The 27982-nt window shown below is 33.6% G+C and overlaps 3 protein-coding genes and 1 long non-coding RNA gene across 9 annotated transcripts; 2 read left to right on the top strand and 2 right to left on the bottom strand.

Annotated features, from left to right (window-relative positions):
- Positions 1-883: 883 nt before the first annotated feature.
- Positions 884-12548, bottom strand: MAD1 (mitotic checkpoint family protein). Of its 4 annotated transcripts, none has more exons than XM_078325682.1 (16): positions 12237-12548; positions 11701-11800; positions 11223-11404; positions 10472-10669; positions 10037-10129; positions 9705-9827; positions 9080-9327; positions 8609-8780; positions 8377-8469; positions 7765-7968; positions 7359-7521; positions 6148-6217; positions 5979-6048; positions 5283-5411; positions 4667-4705; positions 884-980 (listed from the first exon to the last, which is right to left on the bottom strand). In XM_078325682.1, exons 1-16 carry the CDS (start codon positions 12435-12437, stop codon positions 957-959), a joined length of 2109 nt encoding a protein of 702 aa, XP_078181808.1. In that variant the 5' UTR covers positions 12438-12548; the 3' UTR covers positions 884-956. The 4 variants fall into 4 exon arrangements, 3 of the variants coding, with proteins under 3 accessions (XP_078181808.1, XP_078181806.1, XP_078181807.1); XM_078325680.1 differs by lacking the exon at positions 884-980 and adding an exon at positions 4000-4294; XM_078325681.1 differs by lacking the exon at positions 884-980 and adding an exon at positions 4000-4294 and having other exon boundaries at positions 11223-11383.
- A 4653-nt stretch (positions 12549-17201) lies between these two features.
- Positions 17202-19856, top strand: RAD52-1 (cobalt ion binding protein). The gene is made up of 4 exons (XM_078326185.1): positions 17202-17546; positions 18510-18547; positions 18654-18748; positions 19482-19856. Exons 1-4 carry the CDS (start codon positions 17272-17274, stop codon positions 19617-19619), a joined length of 546 nt encoding a protein of 181 aa, XP_078182311.1. The 5' UTR covers positions 17202-17271; the 3' UTR covers positions 19620-19856.
- A 450-nt stretch (positions 19857-20306) lies between these two features.
- LOC144575926 (uncharacterized) lies at positions 20307-20762 on the top strand. The gene is made up of 2 exons (XR_013518563.1): positions 20307-20397; positions 20675-20762. It is a non-coding gene; the product is annotated as an uncharacterized LOC144575926 (long non-coding RNA).
- On the bottom strand, positions 20685-27654 carry LOC144575925 (uncharacterized). Of its 3 annotated transcripts, none has more exons than XM_078326181.1 (6): positions 27176-27654; positions 26286-26418; positions 24779-24917; positions 23393-23429; positions 22200-22491; positions 20685-21981 (listed from the first exon to the last, which is right to left on the bottom strand). In XM_078326181.1, exons 1-6 carry the CDS (start codon positions 27380-27382, stop codon positions 21857-21859), a joined length of 933 nt encoding a protein of 310 aa, XP_078182307.1. In that variant the 5' UTR covers positions 27383-27654; the 3' UTR covers positions 20685-21856. The 3 variants fall into 3 exon arrangements, with proteins under 3 accessions (XP_078182307.1, XP_078182309.1, XP_078182310.1); XM_078326183.1 differs by having other exon boundaries at positions 20685-21978; XM_078326184.1 differs by having other exon boundaries at positions 20685-21978; positions 22204-22491.
- Positions 27655-27982: the final 328 nt, after the last annotated feature.

Genomic DNA, 27982 nt, shown 5'->3' with positions numbered 1-27982 from the left:
TTATTAAAAAAAAACTACTACAAATAGCAAGTAGCGTCTCGAGAGGTTTTAGTATGGATATTTAATTTCTTAATTTGTCGTATTTCGATTTAAAGTCAAATCTAAATTATTCAATCTTCGTTTAAAATTTGTCTCCGAGCAAATTTTAATATGGAGATCATATTGAGCAGTTCAGATCGATATGTAGTTTGAACTTTAAAAACAAAGATATATAATGTGAAACACAATGAGGTATGAAAAACGCGAGGCATATGAACCATCCTGTAAAAACAATAATATTTATAATATTTTGAATGAAATTTAATCTTCTAATCTAATGATATGTTACTGTAACATGTAAAGCATTTCACTATAATTTTTTTTTTCTTTTTTGCATCCTCTTGGTGTGCGGATCATAAATGCATCAAACCATGCAATAAGTTGGGTCTTCACATATATCAATCAATCTGTATGTGAAGCAAAAAAAAAAAAAAAAATCAATCTGTATGAAGTCAACTACAGTGAAATATATTATAAAAACTTCTCACAGTTGGTAATTTGACAATACATATACATATCATATCCCAAGTTCAGTAATCAGTACGGATAAATTAAAGCAATAGATTGAAAAAAGAAAAAGATTGACAATAGATACAATTCTTGATGGAATGAAATCCACTGTTATTCTATTCCCGTGAACAATAACCCTGCTATCTCTGCTTTTCTGAATCTAATCGTTCATTTTTTTTAAGAACAGATCTCAGAGCAATTTTTTTCAAAACTTTTTTGTGCACGTATCTCGAAACAATTCAATGACAGGATTTAGAAAATCAGAGATAGCAGGAATACTATTCATGCACGAGAATAACAACAGATTTTGATCCATTTTTGTTATGTATCAACTCAAGGTGCGCTTGTTAATTAAAGCACTCAACAGTGTTTGCATGCTGTCAACGCCGGTATAGATTTCATCTTAATTAATTCCTTATGAAGATCTCAATCTAAAATGTCAAAATTTTGAAAGCAACAATCACAAAATTTTATTATTTCATTTATCAAAGTGTGAGTGTGTGACTAGTAAATTAACCAAACAACATGGTCATGGCCACTGCCGGTATGATAATTGCGGTATTATATATTTAAGTTGATTTGCGGTATTATATATTTTGAAACTAGTTTCTTCATGTTGACGAGGTTTGTACAGCTGGGAAATGATAACATCAGCAAGCATGGTGAATCTTGTTTTATTTTTATCAAAAGAAAGAGCAGAGAGATCGACCAGAGAAGTCACGAACAGAATATACCAAAAATAATTGTATATCCTAAAGGGTAGCAAGTACTGTTTATGCTAGATATCGAAGCATGCAGTAATTAAAATTACAAAAGCTAGCGTAGGTAACTTTCACATACATTTGAACTAAGTAAAAAAAAAAAAACTACTTAATTAACCAAAAGAACAATTCAAAACACGAGGCTAATTGTTAGAACTTAAAACCAAGTCTCGTCGACAGCAAGATCAATAACATTTTCCTTCCATGTCCATACCTTCTCTGTTGCCTGATCAGAGAGATAAGAGAGATGAGAGATCATTCTGATCATCTGGTTCCCTATTTAAGTCCAGAAGTTTCCGTTTCCGTGGTGGGCTGTGGCCCCATCCTTTGTAGACAGGTGCAAGATCCTCCCTGTCAGTTCTTGGTGGGTCCCAGGGGTCAGGGTTAGCCAGGGCCGCTCCCTTCTCCCTCTGACTCGCTGTCAACTCGAATTTCCTCTTCTGACATGGTGGTTCCCGCTCATCAGGCTCCAGATCCTCACATTCCTCACTCTGCACCGGCTTTCTCGGACGAACTTCCCTCTCGTCATCACCGTCATATTCTACATCCTCGAGAAGGGTCCACCGGAACTTCCGACAGGTGCGGCAGGTGTGGTGGTGGGTTGGGGTTGATTCTCTGTCTGGCTCAAGGGCAAACCTCCTCTTTGTCTTGCCACCCATTAGGGATGGAGGTCGACAAGAAACAAAGAAACAGAGAGAGAGAGAGAGAGAGCGCATTCGAGTTCGTCTTTAGTATATATAAACACCGCAGGGTTAGCTAGAAATAGATATAGTTAACCGACTTATTACTATTTAATATGCTTCTAGTAAATGCTAAATACCTCCTAATTCTTTTCTTTTTTTTTCCTTTTTTGTTTAAATTAAAGAAAAAAACTACTACAAATAGGAAGTAGCTAGGGCTGAGGTGGATAAGCATTTTGAGAGGTTTTAGCATGCATGTTCCATTTATTTTCCGTAGTACGATTCATTATCCATAGTTAGATCTAAACCGTTCAATTGGTGTTTAAATTTATACATATGGTTCAGATTCACTAAACCGTTTATATTTGTTAAATTTTAAATCTATTCACACCAATCTCAATGTAAATCGAACGGTTTAAACTTTAAATCCAATTTGAATAAAATTTTGTCTAAAAAACTTTTGGACAATTAATCCCATATATATATTACCGTTAAATTTAGCGGGTGAAAATTAATTCGTGTGAAAAAACACAGGTCAGTTGATTAGACAAAATAGTAAGATGGTATACCAATGATGATATTAATATACTTTATATGACTTTGAAATAGTAACATGCATGGTTTTTTTAAGGCTTCCTATATGACACTAAAAATGTTTCCAAATTTAAATTATAGTTAGGGAAAGACACTAATTAAATACGAGTCTTGTGTTTCAGAAAGAAAAAATATTGTCGTAACTCGCAAGTGATGGGCAATTAGTTTATCTCATGAAATATTTAGTCCCAAACAATTTCCAAAGTTTATTTCATAAAATTCGTGTAACTACTATACGATACAATTTATAATTTTTTATTTTTCATTAAGCTATGATCACGACATTTTAATCAACTGCACGTCAATATGCCATTGACGACTGAATCACTATTCTTATTATATTTACACTTAAAAAATTATAAATTGTATACTATATATAGTAGTTACGCTTAATAAAGATCTAACTCGATGTAATTAAGCATAGCACTGTTCGTTTCTTGTGTTACAAAAATCACTATTTTGGGACCTCCTGTTTAGTATTTTTGTTACAAAAATACTGGATAATGCACATTTAAACTAATTGTTATATAGATGGTAGTTCTGTGTGGTTTTCTTAGTTTTTATCATATTTAATTGTCATAAAAAAAAAACCAATCTATGTATATGATACAATCCAACATATCATGCAATGATCATCGAATTTTAGTCTGTAACTGTAGAAGCAACACAATGAATAGCAAACACATATTTCTTACCTTATACAACTCTCTTCTGAATAACTACCCAATAAAAGACAAAAAAAGGAGATTCATACAATACTTAATAGAGCAATTTAGTAACGGGAGAAATTATGCTAAAATTATACTGAAACTGGATCGACAACATGTCAAAAATTCTAAAGAACAAATTAACAACATATAAATTATCACAAAAAAAAAAAAAAAAAAATTCTGTGGAAAATAAGATATGTTGTGGAGGTAAGGATGTTAGCTGAAGTTTTGGAAATATGATGAAAAATAACAAACAACATTGTTTATCCATTGATATACAAATCGTTAATTATATTATATGTAATAAAGGTTACATATAGCAAAATACATCCATGCAACGTAGTTAAAACTACCTACAAACAAATATCAAAGATCAATGAACGTGGGGTGAAAGATCCAAGATTGTTTGATTACTTTACATTAACAAATATTTGTTTGATTGTGGAAACTCGCTATAAATGACTTGACTAACTAGTTTTATTATGTTTGTTGATAATTTTGGGCAAACACTTTGATCACTAGTAAGATTGTATTTTGATATGAAGAAAAAAGCCAGTTAGTGGAACATATTAAAGCAGTATTAATTGCCTATAATATTTACAATGAAATTTAATCTTCTAATCTTATGTTATGTTACTGCAACATGTAATCACTATAATTTTTCTTTTTCTTTTTTGCACACCTTTGGCATGCAGAGATCATAAATGCATCAAACCAATAAGTTGGGTCTGCACATATTAATCAATCTGTATGAAATTAACTACAGTGAAATTATAAAACTTCTCAGAGTTGGTTCTTTAGCAATACATATACATATCATCCTACCCCGAGTCCATTAATCAGTAATCACAAAAACTAAATTTCCATTGGAAAAAGAAAAAGATTGACAATACATGCAACTTGATAAGTCTCAACACAAGGTGCGCCTGTTAAAGGACTCAACAGTCAAGTTTGCTGTAAATGCCGGTATAGAGTTCATCTTCCTTACGAAGATCTCAATCTACAATATCAAAATTTTAAAAAATTGTGACAAGGTAAACCAGATTACATGGTCATGGCAACTGCCGGTATGGTAATTGCCATAGTTTTGATTCAAGTTGATTTGTGCTATTATTTTGAAACAAGTTGCTTCATGTTGACTAAAATAATATCTGGTGCAACCCAAAAACAAGTATGGAGATAATTGTTTTATATTTTCCTAATAATGATTAGAAATAAACCTGAATGTAGTGTTCCTTTCTAATAGGAAATGTGGTAATGGCACAATACCCAATGTAAGCACATGCAGGACAATTCATGATTTTGAAGAGTTTTCACCAATTTTTTTAATTTTCCTCTTAAAAAAAAATAAGCACAGAATAAGAAGCCCAACCTGATGAGCGATATCATGCTGAGATGTGTAGTCATTTAACTGTTATAACAACAACAACAAAAAATTCATTGCCATGCTAACATAGAATTAAGTATACTGAAGCACAATAGAATATTGTGTTATACAGTTTTACACCCCTCCAGCTCCCCCAGATTCTTCAATAAATATTTGTATTGCCTATTATTAGGGCATTGTTTAAAACATTTGTAGGGAATAGACAGCATGAAATTAAACTTGCAGGGACGACATCTATATAAATGAGGCAGTTTGGTAATACTGTTGCATAAGCAGGTAATTTTCTCTTGTGTAAAAATTAGTTTGAACTTTGGACAAATTCTATTGAGTAAAATTATGTACAAAAAGCCTTCCCCAATACAGGATATGCTGTTTTCTTTTTCTTGCAGGAATGAAGACTGTTCCCTCAAAAGTAATTAGGGATATTTTATAAAAACGGCTAGATAAGGCTATAACTATAATAAATATAGGAAGAAATAGTTCTTGCTTTTAGAAAAAAATTGGTAAATTACAAAAATATTCATGTTGATTTCAGGTATATATGCAGAAACTGTAGCGAGAATAATAAAAAATTGAAGTTAAAAAAGTTGTTTACACTCACAATTATATTCATAGTCCCAGATTCATATTCAAAATCTAGCTTTTCATCGTCACTTTGTGCGTATATGGATTGAAGCGTGAAGCGGGTCACTGGTATTCCATCAGGCCTTTTCTGGTCATCCATTACTATCTATAAAAATGTAAAGGAGGACTTAGCTTCATCATGGAAATTTATATATTCATGGATTAGGAAAACAAACAGTAGTAATAACATGTGGAGCTAAAAAAATCAATGATAAGTTTGACCAAAAGCACCACCAGAAGACCCCAAACCAATGCGCACATCTTTTATATTTTCTAAGAATGAGATGCCAGTGACATATTAGATAAATAAAAAGCTAATGCCAATAAATCAAAAAGTACATTAAATCAAAACGGTACATCATAAGAACCAATTAAGTAGCTAAGGTAATGTCATCCATGTGAGAGGTCACTGGTTCAAAACCCAACTGGGGGATCCCAAAGTTGGGAGGCTTGACCCCTATTCTAAAAAATAATCACAGAGGTAATATCTCATAGAAGACACATTAGATGAAACCAGGTAGGTTACAACAGTTTAAAAAAAAAAAAAAAAAAAAAAAAAATCAAAAAGTTGTGAATGCGACAGTTGGCTTTGGCTAATGCTCTGGCAATGCCACTTTTTGGTCAAAAAATCAGTTTCCAATAATAAGGCATATAATTGGAAACTAAGAGTAACCTTGTAGCCAAAAAGAGAGCAGCATGCCTTGCGGAAAATCAATATTTTTTCAGCAAAAACCGCCTTGTACCTATTGTTAAGCAAGCAATGTATATAACACAAAATAAAAAAAGCAATAAATGCTTAGTATTAAGTGACATAGAGAAACGAAAAAAATATTAGGGCTGACCTTTCTTCCCGTTTCTCAAGTACTGCAATTTGGTTTTTAAGCTGTACTAACTTTTCTGGTAGTGCTGCATCTGATTCACAAAATAGAAATCAAATGTAACTTTATAATAAAACTCACTCATTAGCTTATAATTGCAACAGATCACGTCAGGTGGGACCACATTCAGATCATGTTTCTTTACATACAAGATAAAATTAGGACCATTTCCCCAGTACAACAGATATTTTCTTATAATTCACCATGAACCTCTATCTTTCTAACACCAATAACCAAATGCTAAAAGCGATACAAATCACCAAGCAAAGGACAATCGGCCCTTGCACCCTTAAAATAGCAATTTCTTTGGAACTTCTTCATTTGGTCTTGAAGAAAAAATTTACAGCATACCTCCCATTTAAAGGGCGCAAGGACTTGATCCTTTGCTTGGTAATTTCACTATCAAAGCAAATTAATGGTTCATTGGAAAATGGTGCCCTCAGTGATACATGAAAAGAATTCTCATCACACCCAGCATAGTGCAAAGATTTGCAATTGTTAGAATACTCAAATTTGGAATTTGATAATTGGAGTTTTAAGTCACCTCTGCAATATTAATTATGTTAAATTCAAAATATTTCTATGTTCTAACTTTCCACGAATTTTACCTGAAAAATACTGAATAAAACACAATGTGGTGTTTGGGATCCCATGATTCTCTCAAATACCTAGGACCACACTCTTAGATTTCAATACATTAAAAGTAGTCTTCCCTAGTTAGTACTTTTTCTGTTTGCTCTATTACCATCCCACATTGAAATATGGAAATCTGTGTGGGACCTCTTTGTTGTATTACTTCTATGAAGCCACACATAACGCAGAAGCCAAATTTCAATCCTAATTTTACTGAATAGAACTTTTATTTTTAGTTCTTGTCAAAATACTGCAGAATTCTCAATTTGCCACTATGCTGTCCAATTTGTCAGCATGCAAAAATAAAAAAGACGCAGGGGATTTTAAGCTTCAAATACATAGTACTTTTCTGCATAATATGAATCATAAGGTCAACTGGAGCTCGAGCTTCCTTTTTACTTGCTGGCCCTAGTCAGATTTACCAGTGAGTCATAAATTCCATTTTAACCTGATCTGCTAACCCAGTCATAAACAGATCAGGTTAGCCCTGCCTAGTGGGCTTTGCACACTGTAACATTAAAAGTAGCGATATTAGGAATTACCAGATTGTCCTCTCAAGTCTTCAACAGCTTGTAATCTCTCAGTGGTTCTCTTGAGCTCAGCCTGAAGAGCTTCGATAGTTTGCTTTGCTTCATTTTCAACGGCTAGTGTATTCACCATTCGCAAAACCTTAGTGTTTGAGCTTGAGTAATCACCATGACCTAACTGTTCAGATTAAAATATATAAATGTAATTTAGTATTGTTTTCAATTTTCAACTTCTTTGTTCTTTGATTGCTTAACCCAATTCAATCAAGAACTAAGAACAAAACATTTCACTTTACAAAAATCAAACAGAATTATTGTATTGCATTACAGGTAGTAAAATTATTTGCCATTCTCTGAAACTTAGCATATTATCCTATATGAGAAAAATCAAGTCAATTTAAAAAATGTAGCATAACAGTACCTTAGATTCAAGTAAGGCAACCTCATGGCGCAATCGATCACTCTCTCTCTCCAAAGACTTGGCTTTCTTTGACTCATCAGTTAATCTATCATTGACTAATTTCAGATCGGCATGCTGGTGAGCAATAATTTCTCTATGCTCCTCTAAGCTGCTCTCCATTTCTTTAATTATTCGATCCTTTTCATTCAGTGCTGCTTCTAGCTCCTGTCATGTTGAAATAAACTTATTTTATTTTTTAACTCTTAAGTTTACTGATCCTAACAAGCTGATTTTATTTTATTATTCTATAATTTATTTTTTCTTTTACTAAACTAAAATTGGAACCCAGCTATATCATTAACCTCATCTGTGCTAAGCAACCAGTACCTTGTGCACAAAACAGTCTTGAATCTAATCGGTATAGGATCAATACTTCAATATTTCAAACCAACAAGCGTTTCTGCATACAATGCCCATATATAACTCCTAATCTTATGCATGGCCACCAAAATCATGTAATATGAAATTTTATATTCCTTGCATCTCATAATTCCAGTATCTTTAAGTGCTATCATTCACATATCAAGTTAAGAAAGTACATAGAGACAGTAGAGATGAAAGAGAAGCTGTGACCTTGACATGGAAATCATCAGCAGTTCCAGCATCCTTATTTGACACAGAGCTACCATGTCTAAGCCTATCCCTTTCTTCAGTAACAGAAGCAAGCTACAAATTATGGGATTAAACTAAGTAAAATATCTCCAGGCATGTGGTATAGCAATCCTTGTACAGGATAATTTGAAATTTTGAAAAAGTGCACATTAGTTGCCTACAGATTTCTGTTTAATTTAATTTTTAAATATACCATTAGTTGAAGCCTCTTGACCTCCAGAGAAGAGCGCTCCGCTTTCTCCTTGGCAAATACACACTCGGCCTCAGCACGTTGTTTGCTAAGGTCAGCATACTCCATGGTCACCTTTATCTCCTTCAGCTGTGCTGTTATCTCACCTACCTTTTCCATGTTTTCTAGTGCCTCCCTATTTCACATTAAAAGGACCAAAACAAAAGAAAAATGCACTCTCAACAAATTGTAGCTAAAAGGTTGCAGCTTACAACCAAATGGTTCTATGTCTAGTTACAAGTCTTTGCTGGTTCTCCCTTTTTCTTCTTCTTCTTTTGGTCAGGGGGGGTCATGATTAAAAGCCTGATGTTTATACAAGTTCCCCAAAACCGCAAACAAAGCTAATAAGCATCACGAGTGCTCAAACTCAAAAGTAAAATAGTAAAGAGTTGCCGCAAATTGTTACTTTGGTGATATAGGTATATTAAGACTTACTTTTGCAATTCAGCGAATTTCTTGGGTATATCCGAATAAGAAACTATGTCAGGTATATCATTTAGTAATGATTTCCAGGACGACAACTCGAGTTCTAACTTCCGTGCTTTGGCTTGCAACTCATGCAATTTAGATAATTCTAGTTCTGCCCTTTCCCTACGGCTCTGCTCTTCTAATAGCTTTTCCTTTAGTAACTCACTGTTCAGATGAGAAGATTTCAACCTCTTGGCATCTTGCACTTCTTTTTCCTATTTAAAAAAGAATTCCAACAACAATAGCACTTAAAACTTAAATAAGGATATTTTGGTTGGTATAAATCGCTGAGGCAGTATTCCTCAAAGCAATTTTGTATTGTGTACCAACCATTTTATACAAGTATACAATAGCCAATGATCTTCCCTTTTCATTTGCCTTTTGTGTTTCAACCTTTGCATCATTTTTTGGTAAATTGCTACTTGACTCGGTTTTCTGTTCTTATATGTAGCATTCCTTTGCTAATTTTGTTTCCATGCGCTCTATTTCATTTCACTGGATCAACAAGGTATTAAAATTCTCTGTCCAGTAAACACATCAAAGTTAATCAAACTGCAATAGTATGTATAGAAAAGAGAGAAATATAAATTACATAATTGTGGAGTTCTTCTTGCAAAAGTGCAATCCGTTTTTTATCATCAGAACAAGAATTACTAGACGAAGAAATATTGGAACTGGACAGCTGATGCTTTATCTCTCTCTTTTGCGTAAGACACTGAAAAGAAATGTGACTGGTCAAACCATGAATTGAGATGCTGATCAATAAAACTATGATATTTTTCTTTTTCCCATTTTCTTATCAAAATGCACTTTCCTTTCATTCTTTTTAACAGCATATGCACATCTGCACAAAACAAGTATGAAGCAATACTGCAAGCAAGTTGGTTAATATAGGATATATAACTATAAGAATAAAAGGTAGACCTCATCCAACTGCTCTTTTAGGTCAATTAACTGCTCCTTTAATAATTCCACCTCTTCCTCTGCACTGTCTGCTCTCAGTCTTGTTCTCTCCAGCTTTTGCAAAAGAACAAAAGGCAAAGTAAAGAACGTAATAAACTAATAAAAGAGTGAAATATTGAAGCACTACACATGCACATTCATAAAACTGTTGCTCTGACATGACACAGCCAAAAATTTAGAAGGTTTTTACTTGGGGAGATGATAGAAAAGGAGAAATTCCATACACACCCTTCTGTATTCACTGTTTCTGAATGTGTGTATATAGGGAGAAAACCAGGGGTGGCTTGGGAAAAACTGATAAAATAAGGATCTAAAATCTAGTCCATAATATCAATGCATGGGGAAATGAGATATTTCTCCTTTTCAAGTAATATGCATGCTACTTCAATAAGTTACCTCAGCAGTTACATTAGAGAATGAAAGCTTTGATTCATCTTGAACATAAGAAAGTTCTCTTCTGAGGCTATTTCTCTCTCTTTCTGAACTATCTGAAAGACTCTCCAGCTTCATTTCAAGTTCTTTGACAGTCTCTTTCATCGTCTCAGAAAGCTGTTCAGCTGCCATTCGTGAATCAATCTCTTTCTTAATTTCAAGCTGCACAATCAAAGAATAGGATTATATACCAACCGTACCATTACATTAGGATGCCGACTTGGTATAAAACCTGTGCAAGTCAAATTAGGGTTAACCAAGAAAAGTATTATATTTACAAAACCAGTGCCTTCCACCAGTATTACCTTCAGTGGTGAGTGCTAAATCACTGTTAACTAAGAACAGGTCTTCTAAAGACTGAATCATTCATCATGATTTTCAATGTGAAGATATGTATTCAAAGATGGTCCATATATAATAACAGTATAAAACAATAATCTCCCTCTCTTAGTCATGAAAGTTCTGTGACATGTTACTACTGCTAGTTCAGAAGTAGATATTATGATTTATCATCAAGTCCTCTTTCTTAAACAACATCTAATGAACATTTTAATTTAGAATGACGTTAGTATTTTTGGTAAAAGAACTTCAATTCGACATAAAAGGAACAAACGAAAAAAAAGAGTGAGAAAGCCACAAGTTATAGAATTCACCCTTTGGATCCTGTCATTCACCAAAAACCTAGAAAATCAATTTGGTTTCTGATTATAAGTACCTCTAGCTCACTGATGCGCATCAACTGTTCCCGATACCTCTCTTGAGAATCACCAACCTCTTTCAACAACCTCTCCTCTAATGAATTCTCTCTGGCTTTCGATGCTGCCATCTCTTGTTGTAGAAAATGAGTCTCGTCTCTGTACTTCTCTCTTTCTTCCTCTGGATTGCAAATAGAAAGATCTGTTGCTCTTTGAAGCAAAATTAAGAAAAATGATAGCTACCTATAAGCAAACATCAGCACATCAGCAGATGTGCTCAATGATGATCCTAAGCAAGCACGTGTTAACATGTGGACAACAATGAATTTATCCGTACAACAATTTTGGACTATTTAAACATTTTCAATGTATTTCACACAAAAATAAATATGATTGGTTACTGTAATCTCAAGGAGGTTATTTGCAGAATTGGGATAAAACAGACTATGTAGTTTCAAGTTTTAGTTAGCTGAGCCTTTTACAAAGTGTGGAATATACCAATTCTGGATAATTGCTCGTTTAGTGCCCCCAACCTAGCTTTGTATTCAGCATTCTCTCTCTCTGCCATACCCAGAGCAATCATGAATTCAGATTTAACCTAGAAAAAAAGGGATATCAGCGGCACAATTGTAAGTCAGAATAAAATTTAATCTGGTGATACACTAAAATGAAGATAGTAGAATTATTGAGCAATTATTAAAAACTTGCTCTTAGATGAGTAGTAATTATTTACTGATGAAGCATTTCACACATACTCAGAGAGGTGTATATCTATATAACTATTCTGCTACTTTGTTTATTTAAACTACTTGCATGTCTAAAGTTCATATCCCAGGTATGAAAAACAATAACCTATCCATTCAATGTATCATAAGGATCGAATAAAACTGACATAAAAATGAAACAATATAAAATTGATTAACCAAATAGACCTATCTAAGTAGCATTACCCAAGTAACAGTTATTCTCTCTTCACCCCAACTAAAACACAGAACCTAACAAAGGACCCAAAGCAATGACATAGTATTAATTACCATCTGGCGGCAGTGATAGGTGCACACCAGCTGATCGAACGGTTCAGAAGTGGCGGGAGGAACACCGAAAGGAACAGCCTCATGTTCTTCGTATAAAACGACGCGGCGGTCCGAAACCGGGCTGGCGGCGACACCACTACTTCCGGCGGAGGTATCCGTATCAACTCGTCGCTTCCGCGACGGAGGCGTGCGCAGTATCATCTCTCTATCTCACTCTGCCTCTCTTTTATTTAAACTCCCTCTCTCTGTGACCTAGTGGTACTAGAGAAAGCTTCCTTTCTTTTTGAAAACAGGTAAATGGAACGAGGCCGCGAGCCGGAGAGGAGGTTTTGCCGAAAGATTGTATCTGAACCGGACCGGACCGGACATCAATGCTTTACCGGTCCGATCAGTGGGTATTAATCGATTGATTTTTTAAAATAGTTATATTATTATACACTTAATAAATTCTATAAAATAGATATGAGAAGCACAAGTATACTATCGAATATTGTAAAAGATTTCATTTATTAACTCTCAGTCGCTTTGAGATTTGAGCTAACACAGGGAACAGTATTATTGGGCTTTGTGATACGTGCCAAGTTAAAAAGAACGGTCCAGATCTAATAATTTTAAAAAATTCTCTATTACGATACTGGAAATTATCTGAATTCGTAGAACTAAGGTGTTTAAGTTCATCAAGTCTTTTTTTTTTTTAAACTCAATTTTAAAATTTATTGAATTGGTTTAAAATGATAAATTCGAACCATTGAAACTCATATGTTTTATGAGCAATGCATCTACATGCAAAAATTTTAAATTTTCAAAATAATTTTGTATAGAGTCAAGTGGTCAAAAAAGATTTAATAAAATGAGTGTATTAAAATTAATTTATAAACATTATAATTTTAACTACTTGATTTTATACTAAATTAATACAAACGTTTAAATTGTTTATATTTAGATGCATCACTCGTAAGGTAGACGAATTTCAACAGTTTGAATTTATCGTTTGAAATCAATCTGAGAAGTTTTAGAGTTGAGTTTACAAAAGAACTTGATAAACTTAAGAACACCCTAGTTCTACTTGGTTACAAACATTTTATGAAAATTATATTGATATATTGATTAATATACTGTATAACTGAATTTATATAAAATAGAAACCAAATAAAAACAAAAACAAAATTAAGAAACGTTTAGAATTCAGTAAATAAAACTTGTTAAGCCAAAAAAAAAAAAATTAGATGCATCCTTAATAAACTGCAGTATTTAATTTATCAATTAAAGTATATTCGCTCTAGCTAAAAAAAACATAGATTCTAGAAGAACGGTGAATAATACACATAATCTTGGTTAGAATTTGAGAAATATTACCGAGAAGACTCAAGGACAATGTTTCTATTATTGCGGTAAAAGATAGTATGATACTATTTGTTATCTTGGAATTTTAAAATTAGTTTTCAGGTACTAGGTTTTTAGATCTTACCCTACTCTGAAAAAAAACAAATGCCTTACCCTGTTAAATTTATTTCTTGTTCTTTATGTACAAAGAATTAGAGTTTAGCAATCAATTTTGCCCTCTTCTCTTTCTCCTCTGTAAATTTTATTTTATTGTAATTCTATGCTAATTTTTGAATGTTTGTTTGAGAAGAAGGGATCCTTGGATCCTTAGACTGTATGAACGTGAAGCACACGAACCAAAATGCTGACACTACTTGGTTTTCATAAACCAAATATAGCAAAGAAGATAATATAATAAATGAAGCTGATTGGCTTGGATTAGTGGGTCCATAAGTAAGTTTAAATGAGAGAGAACAAGGGATGCGCATTGCCCAACATAATGTATTAAGGGAAATTTTATTATATATATTTATATTTTGTATTTAGGGGTTAGTACACGGTTACACACAGATACTATTACCGAACTTCTTTTTTGTATGTTATGTTTAGATTTGAAAAAAAAAATTAGCATGTTAATTAATTTTTATTTAATACCTAATTAGTTATTACTTAATAAATTTAAACTCAATTAGATACTAAACTCCACATATAAATTATCTTGTCCTATCCTGACGGAAATCCTAGATCCGTCTCTGTATGGAATAGTCACCTACTCACCTGTAAGGTTGTAATGCAGTTGCGGTTCATAATCCGACTCCCATTGCTCCAAGATAAGATACGGCATTTTTTTTTTTTTTAAAAATTTTTTAAAAAAGAAACATAAAACTGTTAAATTAACAAAAATATGATATGAAAAATTGAGAAATGATCTCTTTATTCAGAAACATAATTGAAAAGAGAAAAAAGAGAGAATAAAAACATCGTAGCTCATAAAATTCAGTTGGTTGTCTCTGAATGAAGGGATCATTCAATTGTAGCTCATAAATTTCAGTTACGTTTAAGAAAGAGAATAAAATTGAGCAATGATCTCTTTATTCAATTGAAGGTTTGTATTGACTGCGTATGAACTTATGTTGTCACAAATCACAACTAAGGAGAACTTTTGCTAAGTTTTTTTTTTTTTGTCAAAAAACACAATCTAAGGGGGAAAAAATTAAATTTAGATAGTAGCTTATAAATATCGATTAAATTGAACGTGGAGAGAATACAATCAATGCTACAAAATCTGACAAGTCAACATTTAAAAATTGAATCAACTCGGAATGACATCCGGTTCTTCTTTTTTCTGATCCAACCGACAACTCTGGTCTAGTTAACACTGCTCTCTAGAGGTACATTTGAATGCACGACAGAACAGCTAGAATAGCTACTATTTGATAATAGTAGATGAGAATATAATTTTTGAAAGAGTGTGAAAATAGTGTTGATGTGGTGTTGTTCGGAATAACGAAAATGTTGTTTGGATTAAACATTTAGAGTAGCGATGGAGGGATTGAATATTTGAGAGAGCACCAATTGCTATTCCGACTTTTTTGTAGGAATAGCAGAACAGTGTTATTCTCGCTGTTCTGAATAACAATTGAGTATATTTGGATGGATCGGAACAGTGCTATTCTCGCTATTCTCAGTACATCCAAACATAACCTAGAGAAATAAGGATCCTAGGAGATTTCAGTAATTTCACAACGGATGCCTAACAAAATTGTAGATCGATAGCTGGTGACGTGCAAAAATATAGAACCTCTTGGTCAACGTTCGAACTTCTAATATATTTAATGTACGAAAAAAGTTGCTCAAAAAAAAGGTCTTAGAACTATAATTATTTAAAGGTCGAGAGTTTGAATTTTACTCACGATTTTATAGATTCTGTGAAGATTTTAAAGAAAGAAGGCTATAGGACCCGTGTTATGAATTAGTATATTTGTTTTTAAAGTTCTAACAATAAATACGAATCATTAAACATGAACTCCACACGAAAATATACTTAGTAGAATATCACTACTTTTGAATGGTTCAAAAAAATTTAGATCAAGTAATTTTCTATCTATATGAAAAGATAGTAAAAATATCTTAAAAAATAAAAAATTGATTTACAAGTACATTTTTATTCAGAGAGAAGAGAACGTTGAATTTTTTAAACTTTGAAAATAAAAATATAAAACCATATTATGAATTAGTATGTAATATATATTCACTCGCCTAACTCAAAAGTCAAATACTATTGCTCGCGATAAACAATTATAGTTCATGATTTAAATTACTATATGCGGAAGCTTACCATTCATTTTTGGCATCAATATGCATGATTTGACTTAAAATGTATTCGGAAAATGTTAATATTGTCTGTGTTACGTATTTAAGATTGTGCTCCATAACTTGATACGTAGTGGAAGGGGAAGAAAAAGTGAGGAAGGCAACAAGCAGCAACGCTTTCTTCTAAACAGTAGAATTTACATTTTGATTTGGAATGACATATTTTGCTAAATTCTACGTGATGCTTCTCTCCGTACAATACTCGTTCCTCTTTATTTCCCTACGCTCCCTCGCTGCCCCCCCCCCCCCCCCCCCCCCCCCCCGCTGGAGCATGTGAATTCATCCGATCAGCTCCAATTTGACGAGCTCTCTCCCCTCCCTCCCTAGTTCTCCATTTGAAGCACATCCTAAGTAACGGTTGTTAACACCATATCCAAAATCAAGTGCAAAGGACTTTCCTATTATAGTAATAATAGTTGGAAAATATTCGTATCATTTTTTCAGTATTTAACAGAAAATTTATTTTTTAATTTGATGAGTTTAATAATACACTATTTATTTGTCAAATTTTATAATATTTTGGTTTATTTTCAAAGAATTTCAGTATTTCAATCATTTTCATTGTAAAACTACTAATTATTTCTGGATTATAAAATATTCAAAACATAAAGTTTAAATCTTACGAAATTATTTTTAAATGATGAATTTGTCACTTGGGTTGCTACCAATCTATACGCATAGTAACATAATACGCGAATAATTCTCGTATAATTCTTTTTTTACGTTTTCGAATCGAACATCGAATAAAACACAAATAACGTATTATACATTTTATTCGCAAATAAAATGCGAATTGTTCACGAATAAAACGTCAAAAAAAAGAATTTTTTTTATTCCTTTTTTATTGAGTTCTCTTTTCTTCCTTATGGTACCGAATCATTCTCAAATTATAATCAAATTATTTCTGAATCACGAACTTTTGACTCAGCTGAACTGAACCCGAACTATTTATTTGTCACTGTGCCTATACGAGAATATAAACATCGTAACTCGACCCACTACACAAAATGCCTAATAAAAAGTCCCAGAAGAACAAAACCTTAAAAACCACTACTGACTACTGAGTACTGAAGTACTAGCGTGCGTATCCTCTGAGATATCTCAACTTTTGCGTGACCGACGTGTCCGGTGCCTATTCGGGGGTGATGTAGGGATCAGTATTTTTGTGTGCTTTAATAATCGTGCAGAACGTCTTTAAACGGTTGGGATTTTCCGTAAAATACGCAAAGTTTGAGGTATCTCAGAGGATGCGAATTCAAAGTACTAAACCCTTGAAGCACAGTACAACACTCCGCCAGTGGCTTCTCTAAACCCTCTCGCTTTCAAATTTCAATTAACCATGTCTGGCGGTGCAAAATCAATCCTCCGCCACTTCTCAAGGATCGCTCAGCCCCGGTCGTTTGCCCCGCGGTACGCCATCAACCTATCGTACTCCGCCAAGCCGAGGATCAAAGCGGCGCCCGAGGAGCTGGAGGATGAGAAGGCGGCGGTCCCGACGGAGGGGATCAACAGACCGCTGTCGGAGGTCTTGAAGAAACTCAACATGAAGATTCCAGATTCCCTCATCTGTACATATGTGGAAAAAAACGGTGTCTCTCTCAGATACGTCCCCTGGTTAGTACTTTACTTTCGGTTTTGATCCTTTGTTGGTTTGTGTTAGGGAGATGTTTGCTAATAACTTAGTACCTAAATTTATGCCAATGTCAATGTGCATGTTTGGTTGTAGAGTAAAGTTAGGAAGGATTAAATTGCTTACTCCAAATTAAAGTGGATTAAGTTAATCATGTTTGGTGGAGTAACTGTGAAGAGAGAAAATTGAAATATGAATGTTATTCTGACGGTGGGATTCACAGGTGGAGTAAGTTAACTTACTCCGGACTAACTCAAATGTTACTCCATCTTATTCCTTCAAATTTACTCCTCGTTTAAGGGGCTTACTCCCCACTCACTCACAACCAAACATGCACAATGCGAGTAATTTGTCATAGGAGGATATTTCTTACTCTCGGGTTTGACGCTTAACTTTCTGAGGTCAAATTAAGCTTTGATGGAGTGTGAAAGTACAATTATGCCAAAATCAAGAAAAAGTGAAAAACAATAAATTATGCAAATAAAAAACACGAACTTGTATCTACCGATTTCATTAAAAATCATAGGGAATTTAAAATCTGAACATAATTCCAAACAACTATGAGTTAAGTCAGGTGATTACAATTACAAATCAAACTAAAGACTATAATAGGACTGAAAGACCTAGCAAGTAACTACCCCTATTACAACAACAAAATGAAGATAACACCAATCACAGGGCACACCAGTACATAATAAAAAGAACATCAAAGTTTTATAGCAATAATAGTAACAAAGCAGGATGAGCTAATCAAGCAATCCTGTTCCAAACATATAAATTTTGAAAGATAAAATGTGTAATTTTAACTTTAGAATAATATACACAAAATTCAATTTACTTTCACGAAAAAGGTAGATCAACCAAGGAATAGATGGCAAAAGACTTTTGAGGCCACACGAAATTTGAAGCAGCATATGTAATAATCACTGAAAAGTTTTTTTTTTCAGGCACACTCTCAATAGGTTACTGAACCTCCATGCACCCGGTATGCCTTTTCTTGCCTTCTAAATTTTGTTCTAAATTTTGAAGAAAGAAACCTACTTTTGGTTTATCTTAGTTTCTCTAATTTTTCTTTCATTTCTATTTTGTAGAGTGGTCCGGTGAAGTTAGAAGCATAGTCTACTCCCCTGAGGGGAATAAGGTTTCTGTTGTTTACCGTGTCACTCTGCATGGAACTGATTCAGAGGTACTCTCTCGTCTCCTCATCTTACCAAGTCGACCTGAACAAACTTACCGCTCCACTAAGGCCAGTACTGTTAGCTGGTAATTCACCATAGATGGGTTTCTATTGGATGATATCCAATTTCCAATTTAAATGTGTGAATTGCTTGATACCAGTACCTGTTACAAGTAGGAAACTAGGAGGTGCCTAAAAGCCAAGACATGATATTTTTGGTAAATATGCTCAGTGGATAGTTTCTTATATGCAAATAGCAACTCTGTTTCTCATCTTTCAAGTTTTGTGGATTTTGTGCTCCCTGAGTCACTGGCCTGACCTGAATTGGGCCTTTGTTCATTTCCATTACATGATTAGGCCCTTACAATTCACACATATTTCATGAATGGCCCTTTAAAAGAAACAAAATATAAGAACAATAAAGCAACCACCTATTCTTTCTCCTACATCAATGAAAAGAAACACCTCTATGGAGAAAGATACTTTGGATCACTTTAAGAAAATGGCAAAATGATGGTTTCTCCATTGAAGGATATACTCTGTTGATTTTCTATGGTGTATGATATTCTAGTTCATATGTTTTATTGGACACTATTTCTCATCTTGCTGATGCATCTCCAAAGGACTGCATGGATTATTAAATTATTTTATTATTATGATAATTTCATGATTAATAGAAATTTCTGGTTACAACACTTAGATGCTAATTTTACATTTTTTTTATCTACTTGTTATTTCCCAGATATACAGAGAGGCAACTGGTACGAGCTGTGTGGATGATACAACTTTTGGAGATCCAGTACAGAAAGCCGAAGCTATGGCTTTTAGACGTGCCTGTGCAAGGCTAGGTTTAGGGTTACAACTCTACCCCGAAGACTAGAACTGTGTATGGTAGCCATGGTCGTTAGTCATCCATTTTGTCAATAGGTCCCTCTTTTCTGGTACGCCAGTTCCTTAACTATAAGAAGGGCAGATACTGTTGTTGGTATCTTCGACACAAGTAAAATGTGTAGTTGATGATGTTTTGGATTGATTTTGTTGAAAGATTGTTAAGTAACTATTGATTTAGTAATGTGGATCTTCTACTTTCTGATTTCTTGAAGTAGCCTTTAGTAATGTGATTTTATTATAAGTTTTTTATTTGTTGTTTTTGTATGCACGGTGTCTTTTAGTATCCAAAATCATGATATCCGAACCTTGAAATCCAATAATGCGTATTATTTTTATCATATATTTAAAACGTGCAGTTGTGCATACTAGGGTTCAGATTTAACTGGTACAGGTATGTCAACTTTTGACGAATACAGATGTTGTTGTCACTTTGTATTATTTGGATGTAGGTCCTTGTATTCTTAAATATGATTATTCTGAAAGAATAAAACACTCTTTACAAATTGATGGCTCTATTTTTTATGTTCGTCATAGTATTGTTTGTTTTACACATTTAATAAAAAAGGTAAAATTTAGATTCGGTTACAATAGAGGTGCTGTGCTTTTTATTACTCTTATGCTTACCTCCGAAATATAGAGAAAGACTAATAAATACTAAACAAGCAGTGTTCTGAAAAAAATCACACAGTAAAATGACATCTTTAAGATGCCACATTTGAGCTTAAAGCATCTTTTGCAAATACCAAAGGGGAAAAAGTAAAAAGACAGTTACATGATTATAGGGGTGCAATATCCGGATCCATATCCGGAAATTAAATATGGATATATGATATTCGAATATTTGTGCAGATACGGAGATGAATATAGTTTAAAATTATAATTATCTATATCTGAATAGTATATATGTACCATAAAATTTAATATTTATTATGAAAAGATTTATGTATATATCTATAGATATCCGATCCGTATCCATATCTAAAAAATAAAAACTGATACGGATAGTTTTACCGCCATCCAATCCTTTTGCACCCCTAGTATCAGGAATCAATCAAGAGACCAGAAGAGAAATATAGTTCTTAACTAGAACAGCAAGAGGTAAATTACATTACAGGTCCAGTAGAAAATAAAACAAATATCTTCTCCTAAGGTACATCAAGCTACATGAAGTACTTATTACAAATATAATCTTAATATTACACTAAAATAAAAAGCAATGAAGTCTCTCTACTGCCAGTAGAGAGGGAGAGGGAGAAGAGAGAGTTGGGGGAGGCGATGAGAGAGAAAATTTGGGGAGGGGGTGGTTCTTGACCTAACCATGGTTTTTTTTGCGGACGATATGACTGTCATGTGGGACCAAGAGAACAAAAATCTATCTCTTGGTACCGGAAAGAAAAAAAAAATTTGAATCCCAAATCCATTTTTGGAGATTCTTTTTCAAGTTAAAAGGACAGGAAGTAGAGCTAAATGCATAAAACAAACACTAGCTCTCCTTTTGGTTAAAACCTGTCTTCGACATTGCTTAAGTCTCACCTTTGAGCCTTAACCAATTAAATGCAAAAAAAATATTAAAAAATATTAATGAATGTTAGGATGGTTGGTTACACTAAGTTATTCACTGCATGAAAGTTTGGTAGAGGGATTATGTCATGGGAGGTTGTAGTGTCATGTGTCACCTAAACTTGACTGAATATCAAGCTACCAGAGAGCCTAATATTAAAACTCAAAAGATAATCTAGGGTTTAACTTATGTCCAAGGGTTCTGCAACCAATTCACCTTTTACTGAAAAGAAATTAGGTTGCAGTATCACAAGAAAAGAAAAACAAGATTTGAAGTCCTAAAGTTTAAAAAAGGTTTGAGGTCCTACTGATGCACTGTTTTGGATTTTCAAATTTGCTCAACAGAGTTGATGATTTTGCAAATTAAAACCTAGTTGAGCAAATTCTGAGCCAAAGCCCTCCAAGGAGCTTAGGCTTTAAATTAGATTCTCTTTTTGTTCGAAATTATCTATTTGGTGAATGTTCTTTGTTAGCCAAATAACCCACAATTGGGTCATTTTCTTTGCCTTGAACCCATCCTAGGGTCAAAAAGCAATTTCCATGGCCATGTGGAAAACCTTGAGAGTTCAATTCTCCAAGGCTTTCAAGTTAAATGTGTCCTTTCTTAGGACTATAACATGCATAAAAGATGATAGCAGAGTATGGAATAAGAAAGATAAACCATGGTTAGGCCAAGGGTTGCTCAGGTGCAGCTGACACAGCAAAATGAGAGGGAATAAGCCTAAAAGGATGAGGTGTTGACTGGACAGGAGACGGCAGAGTCGGTGGCGTCATAGCCATGGTTATGCCTGCTTCAGAATAAAACAACACATTGTTAATTCATTAAAATAAAAAGGGTGATATTAAGCAATTGATATATCATCATCTTAAAAATATTTCAAACTGTGAGTGAAAAAAAAACATCCCAATTTAAAAAAATAACTATCAAGCTGACATTAACATGACCTTTTTCAAAAGATGAAGAATACTATGTCCTTAATTGCATAAAAGAAAATAAAGCAAAGAAAACCTGCTTGTGTTGGTGGGCTCGGTGCAAGAGACAATGGGGTGCCGTAGTTTGGTGCGAATCCAGTAAGTCCAGCTGCCGTAGAAGCAACTGTCGAGAATTGAAACATCTGAGGATACTGCATCCCGTAATTCTGGCCACCGCTGTAAGTGGGCCCCACAGAACCGTTTGTACCACCCTGGCCGAACTGGTAATATGGGTAATATGCATTGGTACCCGTCATCATTCCTGATGCACCTCCATAAACTGGGTATTGAGTAGCAGCTGCTGCGCCACCGTAAATGTTGTAGTAGTTCTGAGAATAAAATCATACAGAAGGTTAATTAGATGTCAATGCTTAATTGTGTATTAAATTAATTAGTGCAGTTCTTCATATTCTCTAAATTCCTTTTGCAAATATATGAAGATTGATCTAAATCACCTTTTCTTTTCTTAACAAATAATTTAAAAAGACCAAAATGATTCTTTGAGGGTTACTAACCCAAATGGGGCAAAAGAAAAGGCATAAAAAGAAATGAATAAAGCATCTTGATTCAAAGGGCCTACTGGGCCCCAGAGTCCATCTAAATTTCATTGCACATATTTAGGTGCTGCATATTTCTCTTAAATTTTTTTGTATATGGATAGCTATTTAGGTAGACAAGGACCCCAACATCTCTCCCTCCCCATGTGCTCCTTCACCAACAATGGAAGAGAGAGAAAAGAGATTTGGTAATGGGCAGGGGAAGGTGGTGGGCTTCAATTAGATAGAAACGGGCCCAGCCCATGTGTGAGCTTTAGCATGCATTTGTAACAAATATTTGGGTAACCATAAAGAAAACAGAACAATGTTTTGGCAAAGAAGCTGTCATTTTTTTTTTTTTTTGTAGAGAAAAACTGTCATTGCTTGGTATCTCTCAAATGCAATATACTATGCAAAATATATTACCTGGTAATCTTGGTATACACATTACAATAATACCATATATTATACTGTATATTATATATCAACTCACTAGAAAAAGTTATTGCAGGGGTGGCAGTTTGCCTGATCAGAGAAGAAGATATGTTCTCTAATTGGTTAAACAGGGGGACCAATTTCAGGGACATGTACTAAGCTTTTTGAAGCAAACAAATATACTGTTGTTTGCCATTTGGTACCAAAATTTGAGAGATTTTAAATGCAAATGCAAAAGTTGGAAACATGTTGTACGAACCGTGGGGTAGGCATAGTCTGCAGAGTATTGAGGATACCTGCATTTGTTGAGAGAAAAACATGAAAACAAAAAAGAATTTTAACAGCCCCATCTTACAAAAATCAATATCATAGAATCATGAAATAGTATCTTGAAATTATATATACACTGGTAGGTCCTGTTCGACAGATACATGAGATTGGGAACGGACGTAAAATATGGGTCAAATTGAACTGTTTGTTACTATGCACGTGAAAAAAAAATTCAGTTAAACTGTGTTGAACAAGACCGTTGTGTCCCCTTTACATGGATGTTTTCCTTTTCTTCCTTTTGTCTTTCTTCTTTTCTTATACATTTATTCTTCTATGCTTTATTTATTTTCTTACCTTATTTTTAATAATTAGGCATTGCTTGCATACCACCTAAGCATTTATTTTTTAATATGTTTTTGTGTAAATTTTTTGAAAAATTAACGCGCTAAAATGAGCAAAATTTTTCAACCTCTTGGAGGGAAATGAAATGAGTGGTCAAAATGATTGATCCGCATGTCTGTTGCGGAACATGGGTATCTATCATAACACCCACATTGCACGCGAAGAGAGAGAGAGAGGCCAATCAAAAGAAGAGAGAGAGAGACAGAGCAAGCGAGCCAGCTAAAAAGTGTACAATGCAGCCCCAGATGCCATGTTACATACATGTGACATGCACGTGACTGGAATCCTTTCTATAGTTTGTAATGTCTACAGTTCTTTTGGTCTCGGGATATTGGAAAATGGAAACAGGATAAGTGTAGAGATTCTCTGTGGCCGATATTTTGTACACCATCCAACTTAAATGTAATAATTGTTGTATTAATAATAAAACAAAATGTCTCAAATGGATATTGAGAAGCTATAAAAGAAATGGTCATTTTGTATATAAAAAAATTGAATAAATTTTAATATAATTTTCAATTTATTTTTATAAGTATAAACTCATTGTAAAAGTATTAATATAGTGCATCAAATATTGTAAAAATATTGCTATGTACAACAAATTTCAAAAAGAAGGATGTGACAAACTATTTAAGACAATCATTACGATGCATGTGTACTCGATCATAGAATAAATTATCTATCAATAATTTACAACATTTATTTTTCTTTTTATTGGTAAAGACTTGAAGTCATTTTGGATAATTTATTTATCTACTATTTACAAATTGTGCAGAAATTTTTTTTTTTTAATAAATTGTGTGATTTTGAGAGCCAAAGAAAAGATAACAACCAGCCAACAAAATCATATATGTAATGTAACACATATGACTAGGCACAGGTCTCAAACAAAAACCACAGTAGTATCTGTTCATGAAAAAAAAAAGAGATTTTGCAAAGAAAAAGAAAAAGAAAAAGGAGCACATGCACATACCCATAGACATTGTAAGGAAAACCCAAGCTTTGTTGAAGGGCATAATGGGGATAGGCAGCAGGAGATGCAAATGCTGTAGTGCCACCTTGAATCCCTCCATTCAATGATTTCACCACTCTAACGCCCCTGTAGTTCCCTCCTGCATATTTTAAATTTTAGCTGGAGCTGTTAGCAAATCAAAAAGTGAAGGGTCTTTTATCTTGTGTGTGTAACTGTGTATTTATATGGTCATTGGACTCATTGGAGACTTCAATATATCGATACTGTGTATTATATAATTACAAATTTTCATGATGCAAACGGCAAACCCCTTTGTTTTAAAATTCCAAGAAATAACACACACAGAACAAAAGCATGGTTCATTCAAAATTCATATACCTGGCATTAGGCTAATATCAAATAAATTGTTAATGAGGTTCTGTGCAACTAAATCGTTTTTTAATTTTCAAAGTTCAAAATGTCGATCTAAACCATTAGATGTGATCTCTATATTAAAATATGCTTGAATACCAAATTTTACATTTTTTTGGAATTTCTTTACTATTATTTATTAAATCACATTGAAAATCACTAATTCAATGATCCAGTCTAGTTTTACTGTTTGGTAACATCACAATAATTAATTTGAATGGTATAAAAATTAAACGACCTACTTGACAACCATATTTGTACGTAGTATGCCTATTTATGTCTTAGAATTGGGTATACCGGTATATATATACCATATGATGCTACATGTACAAATTAAAATCATTTCTCTATCAAAATACCATGTCTAATTAGTTAACCTAGTAGTATAACTTCTTTATATGGAATGGGTTCGGTTTTCAACCACTTCCCTAACCATTTAAGTAGATATTCTTTAAAGAGGTAAACAAATCAAGCTACTCTCACCCATTAATTAGGTTTTTGTGTGTATGTTTTGTTTTGTCAAACAGGTATATTTGTTGGTAAAAATGTTTACATTTCATGCACCTTACATTTTAGATTTGAATGTAATGGATCAATGAAGTTCTTACAAATAAAATGATTTACTTTGTTGTCTTGCCTTCTCTATTAAGAGAAGTGTCTGCAATCATAAAAGTAAATAGTAGCTTTACATAGACTGTTCTCTACTCTTGTTAGCACTTTGCAGAGGAAAAAAATGAATGTGAAATTACAAAACTTTGTACATCAAGCAATGAGATTTGAAAATAACAAAGAAAAAATGAAATACTAGAATGGCAAAATATCTTGAAAAGATAGAAAAGATTTAAGATAAATTAAGTTGACATATTCCAAAATTTTGAGAGAACAAATGTTTAAACAATTGTGGCACCAAACCAAATGATATATAATATTGGCCACAGTTGATAAAGAAGAAATGGAAATCTTTTGTTTGGCGTACATTAATTATATGAATCAACCTTCAATTGCTTTTCTTAAGAAGAGGATGCAATACATTCAAAATACTTATAAATAATAGAGTGTATATATATAACAGATGAGAAAAGGTTGAGGTATATACCATGTTGAGGAGTTGTAGGTCTAGATCTTTGAACTCCGAGTGAAGCAAGGTTGCAATTCGCTCTTCGCCCGTCTATTACCGGTGCGGGATCTACACAAGCACGCATCGCTGCCTCGGGTTCACGAAAAGTTACCTGCAATATGAATCCCATGATCATATAAACATATTACTTGATAACTTTATGTCATATATAAGCATCCAAAAAGAGGAACTAAAAAAATTATTAATATCGATTCCCTTGCACATTACTATGATATTCCATTATCGCATGTAAACTATGCATAGGCATACATTCCTCATAGGCTACATAGATATATTATGGTGTTCTTAGCATACTTAACCTTGTTTTTAGTGCGCTAAGTGGGTGTGAGTGTGGGTCCTTGAGTAAGAAAGTGAGAGAGAGAGGTAGCAACTAGCAACCATCAAAATTCAGAAAAAAGGAACCGTATGTAAGAGTTCATATTTGAGATTTATAAAAACAAAAAGAGTTGTAGTATCTGTTTACTTTTTTCTCTTTGTATTTTTGTATAGATATATAGGTTTACTTTAAACTATAACTAATAATTAAATCAATCAGCAGTCATGACTCATGACTAACCTAATTGGGACTTGTTCTTTTAGAGGCCAATTTTGCAGAAGATCTCTGTTATTACTAAATTAATTACTCACTGTATAAAATGATGAAATCATAAAAATGCATATACAAGACAGATATGCAATAGGGGTAAATTGTTGCAAAATAGGTAAAAGTTGATTAACAAGGATTGAATGAAAGAAAATAGAGGACAAACTTCCTTCTTTTTCAAAATAAAAAGGAGGAAGAAAGAAAGAAAGAACAAATAATAAGGTTAAAAAAAAAGAAAAAAAAAAGAAAAAGAAAGGATACATACAAATCCATAGCCCTTGGATCTACCAGTGTTCTTGTCAGTTATGACAACTGCCTCCAAAATGTCCCCAAACTGCTCAAAGTACTTCCTCATGGTGTCTCTTTGTGTCTCCCATGCTAAACCTCCTACAAACACCTTTGTGTAGGTTGTATCTCCAAACTGCCCATTTACTCCCAAATTGTTGTTATTTGCATTCATTTGTGGACTCATATCTCCCCCTCACCTCTTCTTAATTTTTCTCTCCTCTATCTCTCTCTTCCTAACTTCTCTGTAGTAGTACTATGTAGATATGCACAATCTATTAACTCTTTATTGATCTAGAATTAGAGATGGCCAAGAACAAGGAGAGATGTATCTTCAAAGGTTAGGGGAAATTTTGGCTAAGGTTAAGGGTTAGAGGGGTAGAGACAAGAGAAAGAGAGAGAGAGGAGGGAGAGAGGGAGAGGGAAAGATAAAGTTAAGGAAAAAGAAGGACAGACAGTAGGGTAGACTGATATAAGCATTATATAGCACCAACTTATGGAGAATTTTTTTCTATAGTGATGTTTGCACTTATACTCTTCCAAACTTCCGCATTTACATTTCACACATAAAGCAACAATTAATTTTCTTAAGAGAACGTTTTTTTTTGGAGAAGCTTGGAAGATGCATTAAGGGCCTGTTCGGTCGGTACTGTGTCTGTGGGGAAAAAAATTTTCACTCTAAGTGAATTTTTTTTCCACACGCAGAGTGTTTCGACAATTCAAATTGGATCTGAACCTAAGTTTTTTTCCCGTCTAGCAGCCGAACAGGTCCTAAGAGAACTTCTTC

Source organism: Carex rostrata, chromosome 24 (genome assembly GCF_964058835.1).
Source record: "Carex rostrata chromosome 24, lpCarRost1.2, whole genome shotgun sequence".
Classification (NCBI taxonomy): Eukaryota; Viridiplantae; Streptophyta; class Magnoliopsida; order Poales; family Cyperaceae; genus Carex; species Carex rostrata.
The sequence above is the reverse complement of the archived record's forward strand: the minus strand, read 5'-3'. Positions and strand labels throughout refer to the sequence as shown.